Consider the following 14518-nt stretch of genomic DNA (forward strand, 5'->3'; position numbering starts at 1 on the left):
AAAATTTTGCTGTAGTTCATATGTCAAAAACAAAATCACAAGAAACTTAGAAAATAATTTGAACTGAATGGCAGCAAATATGGAGTCACTACTTCTACCCTTAAAAGAGCTGAATGTGTGTATCTTGCATTTTGTCATAAAAGTAAAATGTCAATCTATATTTGCAAAGAAAATCATTGGCAGTTTTGTGTTCATGATCCTGGACACAATTATACAACATTTTCAGCAGAAAAATTTCCCCCCACATTTGACAGTGTCACAGTGGGACTATCAGTTAAAGTAGTAATTTTAAAACAAAACCAAACACAATAAAACACACACACACAAAACTATTTCCCACTATAAAAAAATATTAAATATTTTCTGATCATAAAATATATTTAAACTGGAAATAGGTCTATGATACATGTATTTACCTCTTACATTATATAAAAATTAATTTTAACCTATTTATCAAAAGTTCACTCTGATTTAAGAATAACCTGTGTGGTTAAGAAATGGCTTGAGTGTGATACAAGTATTATACATCATAAAATACATTGGATGTGTGAGTAGACATCAGGTAATTATAACTGGCTGTTAAAATGTAAGTTTTAGCAGGGGGCCCATAATGATAAATATTTGATACTAAAGTGAGGATGAAGGTACAAAATTTTCAGAAGAAATTTTTAAATCCAGTTTTGATTTTTAAATTCCTTGCCCATATTGAGGGTATAAAAGAACCTAGTTGTTGGAGATTAAAGAGAAAGGTTTTTATCAAAGAGCTTTTCTCTGGAGAGAATTGTGCTGTATTTGCCCCATCCAGTTGCTTCTCACTTCATTTCAAGTTGAGAGAAAGGGGCTTCAAGGACAAAAATTAATGACTTAACAAGTTTCTCCTGAAGGCCTTGGTGGGCTGAATGGAGGCGGATATGAAAAGCAGGAATCCTGTGGAAATGACAGAATGGTCATTTCAGTGGTCATCTTGAACTGCCAGATTTTGTTTAGATGAAGATTCATGAGTGTTTCCTATAGACTACATTGGGCCATAGACATCAAAGTGTCAGAATGAGATTGATTCAGGCCCTGTTTAATAGAGAAGTTGTGAGAACATGGAACCTCAGCCCATAAAAACTGCTTTCTAGATACACTACATAAGGAGTATATGGAAGGCTAGCTTCATGGTGCGCAACTTATATCATGGCAAAGGGCCATGCACTTAGAAGAGACCCATGCTTGGTTAAATCGTGTGCTGGCACCATCTTGAAATTCTTAATTTTTTAAACAAACAGCTTTATGTTTTATTTTTACTGGACCCCACAGATTATGTATTCTGTCCTAAATTTATGACATGCATTGAGGAAACTATGGATGAAGGGGCCTCAGCAGTGAGAGAAGAAACGTTGGTCCTCTAAAGTCACCAAGCACTCTGTGGGAAACTAGTGGTTTTAAATATTCACCACAGCAGTTGGTAAGGCTAGTGAACCAGTCAGGTAGAATGTTCCTGCACCTCTTAACTCACATCTTTACCATCTACCTCCAGTCCCTTCCAACCCAGAGAGGACTAAAACAGCTTAGAAAAGGGGAGAAGATTTGGATAAAAAGAAAGATGTTTTCATAAACACCCCCTTCCTAAGTGGTGCATGTTAAACTTGCAGCAGATCTTAGCTGGCTAGGGAAGGGAAGCTATTATACCACTGAAGCTGGATATTCTAATAGCCAAATGGAGACTGTTTTATGTCTTAAAGTGACTATAGGCTTGTATTAGAGAAGGTAATTAGAAAAACCATGGGGCTTTTTCAAGTTTTTATCCAGGGGTGGGGGATGAATTACTACATTGAATAAAAATCAAGAGACAAAGTGAATCTAGAAATATCAAATGCTTTTTGATTCATAAACAATGTTAACTTTTAAGTTTCAAATGATGCTTTGAAAGCTAGCTTAAATTTAGTAGTGAAATTGGACTTCTTATAAATTACATCTCCAAATTGATCTAATTTGGTAATAGGAAAAAAAATGTCATTTGCACTTGTGTTTGTCTAGTTGTTGGCTTGCTGACAGTAGTCTGAAAATGGAAAAGTTTAGTTTTAGTGTGGTTGCTTTTAAAGTGAGGAAGTGTATGTAATGTATCTTTAGAAAACATGCTTCACATTTTAGACAATTAAGCTTGATTTATAATAAAGTAATTTTTATTTTTCCACTAGCAGTGACAGAATAATTTTTTCTAGGGGCTCTCCTAAATGACCTGAGTTAGGAAAATGTTGATAGTCTTCAATATATTTCTACTGCTATTTTCCATTTTATGCAAAGACTGTTGTAAGCTAATTATCTAAAATTGCATTTAGTGCCATGTGGATGTGCAATTAACTCTGACACTGATGGACTGACATTTAGAGTAAAATGAGGTTGCATTCTTTCCTGGGATTCTATGAACTATATTTTAATGCCCTTCAATGATGAGATATTTACATCTTTTAAAAAATATACATACTTTTAAAAATTGTTTTTAAAGAAAGAGAGGAAGGGAGAGAAAGAAAGAGAGGGCAAGACAGACAGACAGAAAAAGTGATTTGCTGTTCCACTATTTATGCATTCATTGGTTGCTTCTTGTATGTGCCCTGACTGGAGATCAAACCTGCAACCTTGGCTTATCGGGACGCTGCTCTAACCAGCTGAGGTACTTGGTAGGGAAAGATATTTACATCTTCTTAAATTTTCTGGAGGTCTTTTGTAATTGTTCAAACTTCACAAAATGTGAATGTTGTAAATTTTGTGAATGTTGAAAATGTGAATGTTGTGTTATGAAGTAGTTTCTTCTTTAGCAAATATCCTTATACATTCTTTCTGGCTATACAAAACTTGTAGGAGATTTATATTATGTGACTTGATAAGTATTATGTGAAATATAATATATATATACAGAGATAATTTTAGTTTTGAACTTCTGCTAAAACTTATTTTAATTGTTGATCTTTCTGATTTTACTTTAAATTAGAAAAGACTACATCAAAAATTCATTTCCTTGGAGGAGTGGTCATCATGGGAAAAATATATGTGTATCATTTGTAATTTAAAAGACAATATTCTTAAGGCAAGAAAATTTAAAAGTACTATAGATGCAGTGGCATGCTAGGCTGTCAGGATTGGGGACAAATTCCCCTCGTGTCTTGCTCACTCCTGACATCATCTGTAAACCATTACTCAAAACAGTTGTGAATATCATGTGGAAAAGTAATCACAAAACATTCTTATAAATGTCCTATCTTTCTTTCTTCAATAAATTCCTCTGATTTGTTCTAGGCTCGAAGGAAGGAGGTATTTATCCAGGAACGGTATGGAAGATTTAATTTAAATGACCCATTCTTGGCACTGCAGAGAGACTATGAAGCGGGTGCTAGCGATAAAGAAAAGAAGCCAGTTTGTACCAACCCCCTCTCCATCCTTGAAGCAGTCATGGCCCACTGCAGAAAAATGCAAGAAAGGATGTCTGCACAGCTGGCTGCTGCGGAGAGCAGACAAAAGAAGGTATTGAGACTTCCAAACATTCATTTTTCCTGTAATACAGTGTAGGAAGCAGAGAATATCTCTGAGGATATCCTTTGTTCTTAAATATTCTGTTTTCAAGAAGAGTTGGGATAAATACTTAGAAATGCAAAATTCTGACAGATTCTGGTGGTTTTTTCAACTGTCACTCAAAATTAACTCGCGTCTGGTGTCTGATAGCTTTGTACGCTGCGGACCTCCAGGCTCCTGCTCACTCACATGTGTTTCATTTAAACCAACTTCCTCCCCACTCCTCGCCTCCCCGAACAACACATACTTTTTATTTTTTAATTTATCTTTATTGTTGAAAGTATTACAGGTGTTCCATTTCCCCCCACAGTCGATCCCCTCCACCTCATTCCTACCCCCTCCCCAGGACTTCACCCCATTATTGACTGTGTACATGGGTTATACATATATGCATATAACTTCTTTGGTTAATCTCTTCCCACCCTCCACCCCCCCTTCCCTCTTTCCTCTGAAATATGATTGTCTCTTACGTGTGTCAATGTCTCTGGATCTATTTAGTTCATCAGATTCTTTTGTTCATTAGCTTCTTCTTAAAGACCCTTCAACATTTCCTGTAGTGCTGGTTTGGTGGTGATGAACTCCTTTAGCTTTCTCTTATCTGTGAAGCTCTTTATCTGACCTTCAGTTTTAAATGATAGCTTTGCTGGGTAGAGTAATCTTGGTTGTAGTTCCATGTTTTTCATCACTTTGAATATTTCTTGCCACTTTATTCTGGCCTGCAAAGTTTATGGTGAGAAATCAGCTGACAGTCGTATGGGTGCTCCCTTGTAGGTAACTAATTGCTTTTCTCTTGCTGCTTTTAAGATTCTCTCTTTGTCTTTAACCTTTGGCATTTTAATTATGATGTGTCTTTGGGTTCCTCTTGTTTGGGCCCCTCTGTGCTTCCTGGACTTGTAAGTCTTTTTCTTTTCCCAGGAAGGGGAAGTTTTCTGTAATTATTTTTTCAACTAGGCTTTCACTTTCTTGCTCTCTTTCTTCTCCTTCTGGCATCCCAGTAATACAAATGTTGGGCCACTTGAAGTTGTCCCAAATGATCCTTATACTATCTTCATATTTCTGGATTCTTTTTTCTTTTTGCTCTTCTGGTTGGGTGTTTTTTGTTTCCTCATGTTCCAAATTGTTAATTTGATTCTCAGCATCCTCTACTCTATTGTTGATTCCCTGTAAGTTATTCTTCATTTCAGTTTGTGTAGCCTTCATTTCAAATTGATACTTTATTATGTCATTAATGGTATCAGTGGTTTTCATAATACTCTTCCTAATATGCTTGAGCATCCTTATAACCAAAATTCTGAACTCTGTATCAGTTAGTTTGCTTGGTTCTATTTCATTTAGTTCCTTTTCTAGAGATTTCTTCTGTTCTTTCCTTTGTGACATGTTTCTTTGCCTCCACATTTTGGCTGCTTCCAGGTGTTTCTTTATATGTATTAGGTAGAGCTGCTGTGTCTTCTGGATTTGTAGAGTGGCTTTGTGTAGTAGGTGTGCTGTAGGGTCCAGTGGCTCAGCCTCTCCAGTCACCTGAGCTGGACCTTCTAGGTGCTCCCCTGTGTGGGCTGAGTGCTCTGACCTGTTGTAGTTGAGCCCTGGTTGCTGTTGGCATCACTGGGAGTAATTGACCCCCAGGCTGTGAGGACCAGCTGCAACTATAGCCAAAGAGCTACTGTGCTGGTGACACTCCTATGGAGCAGGATTTACTTCAGTGGACCTTTGGTGTTCACCAAGTGCACCCCTTGAGTGTGTAACTTGTGGATGTGATAGGGTTGTAATTGAGCGTGGTTGAGTCTGACCACCAGGTTCACTGTCTTTGGGGCCTCCCGGGAGGTGCGAAGTCAGCTTCAGCCAGTGCCTTGCCCAGGGCCACCCAGCATGAGCTACACAGCAAACCATAGTTGGCTGCTACTTGTGCTGGGCTTGGCGTTGTCCAGGAGACGCCAAGCTATGAACCAGTGCAGGTTGCCACTAGTGCCAGGCCTGGCCCCCCTTATCAAGCTGTATGGGGTACACTGCAGCTTGTTTGAGAGATTTTTAGGAAAGTTCTAAGCATAAGTCTTGAGAAGCCACTTGCAAAGAAAAGCCACTGAAATGGCTTGGATGAGCTGGCATGTAGGGAGGGGCGGGGCCTCCAGGAATCACCAAAGCAGGGTGAAAAGTATGTGTCAGTTGCTGGTGATTCAAATATGGTGCCTGCTTTCCTGCTCTGGCGTGGGGAGGACTCGCCAAAAGGAGCAATGGCCTCTTCCAGCTCTTCTGTCTGGGAGAAAGTTGCCCCTCCACCTCTTGCCCCAATTTTAGGCAGGTTAATTCCTCCCCAAGTGTCCCAGGTTCCTTTCAAGCTGCTGCCAGGCGCTGGAGCTCAGAGGGAGCCCGTCTGAGTGAGTCTGTGCATGGGCCCTTTAAGAGGAGCTGCTGGGGCTCCCACAGCCTTTGCTCACTCAGAGACAGTCCCCTCTGGTTTTCACAGCCTGAAGTTGTGGGGACTTCTCTTCCCGGCCCTGGAGCCCTGGGCTGGGGGCCTGATGTGGTGCTCGGACCCCTCACTCCTCCGGGAAACCTCTACCACGGAGATATCCCTCCTGGGTTTAAACCACCATACTGGGTGTGGGCCCGCACCTGCATCTCTGAGATTCACCCCAAATCCACCCGTGTCTCCACCCCTACTCCCTGTCTCTTTGCTCCTTCAATCCTCTTCTCATAGGGCTTCTGTTCAGTGAGATTTCAGGTAGTTCTGAGTGATGGTTGATTTGTATTTTATTTGTAATTTTGGTGTGGTTGTGGGAGGCGGCGGGTACAGCTGTTAGCTACACTGCCATCTTGTTTCCTCTCCCCCAGACACTTATTTATTGGGCATGAGTAGATGCTTCAGAGTCCTGAGTGATAAAAACTTACTATCATCAGCCATGAGGAAATAGAAGTTTAAATTTTGTCCTTCTGCCCAGTGGCCTGGCTCAGTGGTTGAGCATTGAACTATTAACCAGGGGTCGCGGTTTTATTCCTGTTCAGGACGGGAATGCAGGGTAGATCCCCCGTGGGGGGCTTGCGGGAGGCAGCTGATCAGTGATTCTCTCTCATCATTGATGTTTCTGTCTCTTGATCTCCCTCTCCCTTCCTCTCTCTGAAATCAGTAAAAACATAAAACAACAATGAGAAAACCTTATATTTGCATCACATTAAAAAAATATTTTTGTCCTACCAATATGCAGCCAATGCTACTAATTATCTTTAGAAAAGAGAGGAAATCATAGAAGGTAATGATGGCTAGTATAATTAGAATTAAGAGCAATATGTTCTTCCAAGCATCATTAAAACATGAATTAAAATGTTTATATTTGTCCTTTTCAAAGAGCTTGTTTTAGCTTCCATGTAACACCTGCTTGATAATTAACCTGAATGCACTATACTGTAAATATTTATGGTAATGTCATTTGATATATAAGTCCTTTCCCTGTAGTTATACCTTCTCATTAACATATGTATGTCAGTATTCTGTTATGGGTGTTGACTGAAAGCAGACATTTCCATCAGGATATCACATGGTAGAAAACTAAAGAATTGGATAAAATAGTAAAGAAGAAAGAATTGAAGGCTTTCCATGGATCTGAGGTGGAATCAAACAGTTTTACTTTGGATGTTGAAAACTCTCTACAAAGCCCAGAAGACAACCACTGATGCCTCTAGAGATTGTCAGAATTCCCCACAAACCACATACGCAAAAGCCAGTGCATTTCAGCTGACGTCACTGAAGCTCATCTGTATTTCTTGGATTAGACACATTTCAGTTATGTTCTTTTTCTTTTTTTTTTTTTTAAATATATCTTTATTGATTTTAGAGAGAGGAAAGGAGAAGGAGAGAGAGAGATAGAAACATCAGTGATGAGAGAGTCATTGATCGGCTGCCTAGCCTGCAACCCGGGCATGTACCCTGACCGGGAATCGAACCCCTATCGCTGGATCCTAGGTCGATGCTCAACTGCTGAGCCACACCCGGCTGGGCTCAGTTATGTTCTTAATATGTCAAATGAGCTATTTCATAATAAAATATTTCTGCTGGGTTTTATGCTGTGTTATCAGAAATCAAGACAATTTTGTTTTCATTGTAGTTTTCACTTAATATACAAAAGTACATGCTTTTCTAAATTTTACTTCATTTTTATATTTTATCTATCATTTCTCTTGTAGAAAAAGAAGAAGAAACTCATTTTGAGTGGAATCAAAGATTTTATTATCTAGCTGATTTTTTTTTTTTTTTTTTTAAATCAGCTTACATCCTGCTTGTTTCTGAATGACTGAGTCATTTCCAACCTGGCTGGGAGTGAAAAGAAATTGTTTCTGTCCTGTGGGTCCTGATAGGCTAATATGAAATGAGCCAGTGATCCTTCTCTCACATATAATGGGGTACAGTAGTCCTTTATGGCCAAATTTATTGGCTGTGTAATCTCAATGAAGGGTCACTCTGATAGGCAGTGCTATCCTGTGTCCCTAAAGGATACTCTGTTCTGGTAGATTGTAGCATATAAAAAGAGTTACGGTTTGTACTCATCCTGAATTTTACAAAGAAAATATTATATCAAGTGATAAGACCAGAAAACGCCAAAGTCATCTTATTGGGATGATACTCTAACCAACTGAGCTTCCTAGCCAGCGCCTGAAAGTATTTTAACCAGACATCTTCAGTACCCTTTCATGTAAAATAAATTGCAGCTTTAGAACTCTAAAATCAGTAAGACAAAAAAATCCATTATTTTCAATAAGTCCAGTTCTTTGAATTACTGTCAGAGCAAAAGTCAGGGAAAGCAAAGGCCCCATTATCTACAATTCAAGCATTTATTACAAGACATCAGGCACAGTTCTTGGGTAATTCTAAGACATTTGGCCTAAACACTGCTGTGGTTGTCCTCCCCAGGCAAGAGAAGAGGCCTTGCTCATTTGTACCTTGGTTCCTGCTGAGACTGCTGATAGGAGGGTTAACTGGTAATTTGTGTGCCAGGAAAAGTTGGGCAAGAATAAATTTGGATTATGGACTGAGCCCTTAAATCCACTTTGAATAAGCTAATGAGTAGTCATTATGGGGAACGTTGCCTCTGGTAGTCTACTCTGCATTTAGAGCCAGTATACTAGGTAGGGTAGAACGATACTTGTTTTTCTTATTACTTATCTTGTACATTATCTGTTAATAGAGTTCTATCCTAATTTATTTTTAATCATTTTATTCATACTTAGAAAATATAATTTCTAACTCTGAAATAAGAGAGAACTTTTAATTTGAGCAGAGCCTTTAAAAGTGAGAAGCCAAGATAATAACTAGAAATTCAGAAGGGAGCAATTTTTTTTTTCACCAGTGAAAAAACTAAAAGTAGCTCTGTGTATTGGGTATAGCTTCTTCTAGGTGGCAACTCAGCATAATGAGGTCAGTTGCATAGCAATAGCTGTATCAAGCAGGATTTTTAGTTGTGAGCAAATGAAGCCAGTACTTATTGAGTTAAGAGAAAGGTATTTACTTTGGTTGTTTCACAGCATGATAGAGCATGGCTGGGACAGCTAGGGGACCACCTCTTACCAGTCAGCATCACCAACAAATGCTTACTATAGATCTAGTCTGAAGTGGGTGATGCTTTTGCTTATGAGAGCTGGATACTGCAACTTGCTGACTCCAGACAGCACCACTGCCATCACTGCTCTGGGTCTTGAGTGATGCCTCCCCTGGCCTTGCTTCTTTGTATCCCTCACTTCCCATTTGAAGGCTAAGAACAGGTACATTTTACTGGTCAAGCTTAGGCCCCACACCCTCTCCTCAGCTACAAGGAAGACCAGGAAAGCTCTTACATATTGGACATATTTCACTTCTGTAGGGGAGAATCATAAGGTGGAGAATTCTCCTAACAGGAAGGTGTTTCAAGTGCTAACAACCAAAAAAATGATAGTTGAGCCAGAAAAGAATAATGTTGTTTTGTTAAATTTCTTTCATATGCCTTTTCTTCCTATTATAGCTAATTGTACTGTTCTGCCACTTGTATTCAGTGCTCTCTACTTCATTACAAAATGGTATATAATTTAATTTTAAATTGCTTCCCAGACTTTCATTCAAGGACAGCATGGTAGAGAACCATTTAAAATACATTTTTAGAAAACATATTTAGGACATTTTGTAAATGAGTAATTGTTTTTAGCTCATTCCTGAGTCTTTTGGGTGTGATTCATTGTTACATTTCAACATGCATTTGCCTATCTAGTAATTTTTTATTGTATGGTAGACATTATGGGTGACATGGTACAGAGACCCTAGATTCTGTTATCTTCTGAGGAATGTATTTTTTCTAGCAAGCGGTTAACCTGGTTAGATTCATACTCCATACTCTGTCTCCTTGCAGTTGTCAATAGCTAAAATATTTGCTGAGTACTGTAAGCCATTCAGTAGCCACCTCTGTTATTTACTGTGGAGTCTCCCTGATGAATGTGTAATTCAAGGTTCAAAGATGCTGGTGGGTTAATTGTGGCACCCTCAGTTTCATCCTTTGTGTTCTTAGGCCAATATAAGGGGTACTCTGTGCTTGAGCTCCTGCTGCCAGTACTGTCAGGACAGAGAACTGCCCTCAATTGAAAAACTACTCAAGGGCAGGCAAGTCTCATGCAATGCTGTCGGCTCCTTTCTAATGGGAGAATATACTCCTCTCTTATTTCTACTACTTTTATTGCTCTCCAGAGCCTTCAAATAGTTAGTTTTTATATTTTTTTCAAAGATTCATAATTATTATTTATAGGAGAGATAGTGTAATAAAGTTATTTCTCTATTTCTGGTAGCGGAACTTTCTCTGATGTACTTTGTAATTGTTGAATTACAACTGCTATCTAACTTTAAAACATACATCTAATGTTTAATATGGGCAATTCTCTAGATCCTAGTTTGCCTGTAAATATGTCTTCAAAGGAAAAACATTGTGCCAAGTGACACATTTTTAAATAGCACAAATTGTTATTATGTTATAAATTGAAAATTTTTTAGTTCTAGGCACAATGGTGCATGCTTTACATGTGCTGCTTCATTTATTTTTTATAGAGCAGGGGTGGAAACAGTTTGGCCTGCGGGCCATATACTGCCTATGAAATCATTTGGTCTGACCCTGCGAAGGCAACCACAGGGAGGACTCGACATTCAATAAATCTAGGAGCTTTTTTCATAGCTAATTTTTAAGTTGATAATTTTGTATGGCCCTCGAATGATGTTATAAATATCCAAATGTCCCTTAGCAGAAAATAGGTTCCCCACCCCTGTTACAGAGTAATCATCATCATTCCTTTGTTGTGCAGAGAAAGGAAACAAACAAAACTGATGTTTAGAGGGAGAAACTTACCAAAGTCACACAACTAAGAAGTTTGGGATCAGAATTTAATACTATATCTCTTACATTTTGAAGCACAGAAACTTTGTGTCCAGGCCAGAATGATCAAGAAATTTTTTGTTTGTTTGTTTTTCTATTGATTTTTTTAGAGGGAGTGAAAGGGACGGGGAGAGACACAGAGAGAGAGAAATATCAGTGTGCGAGAGATACATCGATTAGTTGCCTCCTGCATGTGGATTGAGTCTGCAACTGAGGTACGTGCCCTTGACCGGAATTGAACCCGCCACCCTTCAGTCCATGGTCCCACTCTCTAACCACTGAGCCAAACTGGCTAGGGTGATGAAGAAATTTTTTTAATGTAAAAAATTATTTTGAAGTATGGGAGTATGTTTATATACTGATTGGTAGGAGCTAGTAGAGAGGAGGGTTGTTTAATACTCATAAAGAGCAGTGTGATAAGTAATGCAGCAAGTCTCAGAGGTCACAGGAGAGAATTAAGTTAATTGCTGAGGAATGTCTGACCTTCAACAGATGGGAACCTTTCTCCCTTAAAGTGAAGGGAAGAACATATGGATTTATATGGCTATAAAAAAGCTTAATGCAGGAAATAGGATGTAGAAGAATTGATGTAGAAGAATAGGATGTAGAAGAATTGAGTTAATCTGAATTTTCTTGTTATAAGAATCTATTAGGATAGACTGAGAGTCAGTTGAATGGTCATTGTGTAAAATTTTAGGGAGAATAGCAGAAGTTTAAATATCCCATGAAGTAAACTGTAGAGGAAGCTAAACAAAAACAAAGTGATTGATGATTGGGGCTCAGAGCTCACATAATTTGGAAACATGTCTTTGTAGGTACCTCAGTTATGCAGTTTCCTCTGTGTTCTGCTATCTATGATGAGATTCAAAAAGACTTCCATTACAGGCAGCAAAATCTCAGACATCTTTCGTAAAAATATGCTTGCCGATACATCTCCTAGGGCAAGAGAAACTAAGGAGAGTATAAACAAATGGCACTACATCAAATAAAAAGCTTCTGCACAGCAAAAGAAACCATCAACAAAACTAAAGGGAAGCCCACTGCATGGGAGAACATATTTGCCATTGACACATCAGATAAAGGGTTAATATTGAAAATATATAAGCAACTCATACAGCTTAACAAAAAGGAGACAAACAATCCAATTAAAAAATGGGCAAAGGACCTAAATAGACACTTCTCCAAAGAGGACATACAGATGGCCAAGAGACATGAAAAAATGCTCAAAGTCACTAATCATCAGAGAGATGCAAATTAAAACCACGCTGAGATATCACCTCACACCTGTCAGACTGGCTACCATCAACAAACAACAAATGACAAGGGCTGGCAAGGATGTGGAGAAAGGGGAACCCTAGTGCACTGTTGGTAGGAATGCAGACTGCTGCAGCCACTATGGAAAACAGTATGAAGTTTCCTCAAAAATTTAAATATGGAATTGCCATTTGACCCAGTGATCCCACTTCTAGGAATATATCCTAAGGAACCCAAAACACCGATCAGAAAAAGCTTATGCACCCCTATGTTCATAGCAGCACAATTTACAATAGCTAAGATCTGGAAACAACCCAAGTGCCCATCAGTAGATGAGTGGGTAAAAAAGCTGTGGTACATTTACACCATGGAATACTGTGCAGCTGTAGAAAGAAGGCTCACTTATACTTTGGGACAGCATGGATGCAACTGGAGAGTATTATGCTAAGTGAAATAAGCCGTCAGAGAAAGACATATCACATGATGTCACTCATATGTGTAATATAATGAACAAAATAAATTGATGAACAAAGTAGATACAGAAACATAGAAGCATGGAACAGACTGAGAAATCTTAGAGGGAAGGTGGGGGTGGGGGGGTGGAGAGAGATTATCAAAGAACTTATATGCATAAATGCACAACCTGTGGACACAGACAATAGTCTGGGGAAGGCCTGCCGGTGGGGCGGATGCAGGGTGGAGGGGAACAATGGGGGGCAAGGAGACATCTGTAATACTTTCAACAATAAAGATAAATTTTAAAAAATTAAAAATAAAATACCTCTTATCTAAAATAAATAAAAAGTTTCATGTTAGTCTGAGATAGGATTTATAAGGCATGAGTGATGGAAGGACAAAGATACAAATGAATTATGGGAGATTTATAGTAGTATAGTTTTCTATATAAATATCTGAGATAAGCTGTTGATCTCCTGTTGGAAATCTGTCTTCAATTTGATTGTGAAATGTAAGATGAAAGTTATCATTTCAGAAATAAAGTGTGATGACCCATAGTGAAGAAATGCCATGGGCAAGATGTTTGATGTGAGAAAAGCTTGAGACAAGTGGAACCCTGAGTGAGTGTCCTGATTCTTACACTGATTAACTGGATGACATCAGAGAAATCACTAATTTGGCCTGTTGTTAGTTGTTCTGTAAAATGAAGGTAGCCCTTAGAGTTCTGCAAGACATCATTTTTCTACCTTCAGAGGCAAATTATGAAATTCATATTTTAAAAACAAGCTGAAGATAGACATATCATATGATCTCAGTTATATGTGGAATCTAGTGAACAAAACAGATCCAGAGACATTGAAACATGCAACAGACTTATGTATTTCAGAGGGGAGGAGGGGAAGAGATTAACCAAAGAATTTATATGCATATGTGCATAGCTCATGGACAAACAATAGTGCGGAGGCGGTCTAGGGAGGGGGTGGGAGTTTGGCGGAGGGCATCAGCTTGGAGGGGGGCGGGCTCATTGTAATACTTTCAACAATAAAGGTATTTTTAAAAATAAGCCGAAAACTGCTTTTCAAGAAACATCTTAGTTTCTTTTTTTTCCTACATTGCTATAAGAATGGGGGGGTGCTAATATAAAATATATTTTAAGTTTTCTTGGTCTAATTTTGTGTATGCCTTCGATAGCAACTTATTTGATGCATTTAGAAAAGTTAAATGAGGTTTAACTATAAATAAGTTAAGTTTTCTGTGATGAATAAAATATGCCTATAAATATAGTATATGACTGAACTATTGTTCTCCAAATCTTACCTAATGTAGTTATAAAGTACCCCCCCAAATTTTATATAGTAGAATAGAGTGTATGTGAATAAACAATGGTCTCTAATTATTCTTGGAGAATTTTCTATATTTCTGATCACCTATTTATAGGACCCATTGCAGTGCTATTCAACAACTTCTTCAAAGCAGGAAACATCCGAAGTAAATAATATGCCAGACTCCTCACTGGGCAGTGAGCCATTCTCTCCTTTTGGTCACTGCACTAGCAGGAGCCCTACGTGAAGGTGGCATTCTAGGCAGAGAGAACAGCAAGGTCAAAGACCCTGAGGCAAAACCACATTCAAGAGTGTTCAAGAAACTCAAAGGAAGCCAATATAGTGGGAGCTAAGTGAGTAAGTGAGACTAAAGTAAGAGATGAAGTCAGTCTTTTGGGCTCACTGACACTAATTATAATTGTAATAATAGATTTCTATAATTCTTTATAATTTTCAAAGAACTTTCATCTGTAATTTTATATGATTTCTACAGCAACCCATCACAAGAACTTTGAAGTTAAAAAAATGCTAAGTAATACAATTAGCAAATATAGGAGCTTA

General features: G+C 38.4%; 1 protein-coding gene across 3 annotated transcripts in view; it reads left to right on the plus strand.

Moving 5' to 3' along the window:
• CTTNBP2 (cortactin binding protein 2) overlaps positions 1-14518 on the plus strand; it is a 171701-nt gene that overhangs the window by 69288 nt on the left and 87895 nt on the right. For all 3 annotated transcript variants that reach the window (XR_013999579.1, XM_081147738.1, XM_081147737.1), the window contains exon 3: positions 3280-3504. Coding sequence is in view for 2 of the 3 variants with exons in the window: in XM_081147738.1 (XP_081003864.1) it covers positions 3280-3504 (225 nt within the window). In the remaining variant the exon portion in view is untranslated. The remainder of the gene's footprint in view (positions 1-3279; positions 3505-14518) is intronic.

Source organism: Miniopterus schreibersii, assembly GCF_964146895.1.
Source record: "Miniopterus schreibersii genome assembly, chromosome: 9".
Taxonomy (NCBI): domain Eukaryota; kingdom Metazoa; phylum Chordata; class Mammalia; order Chiroptera; family Miniopteridae; genus Miniopterus; species Miniopterus schreibersii.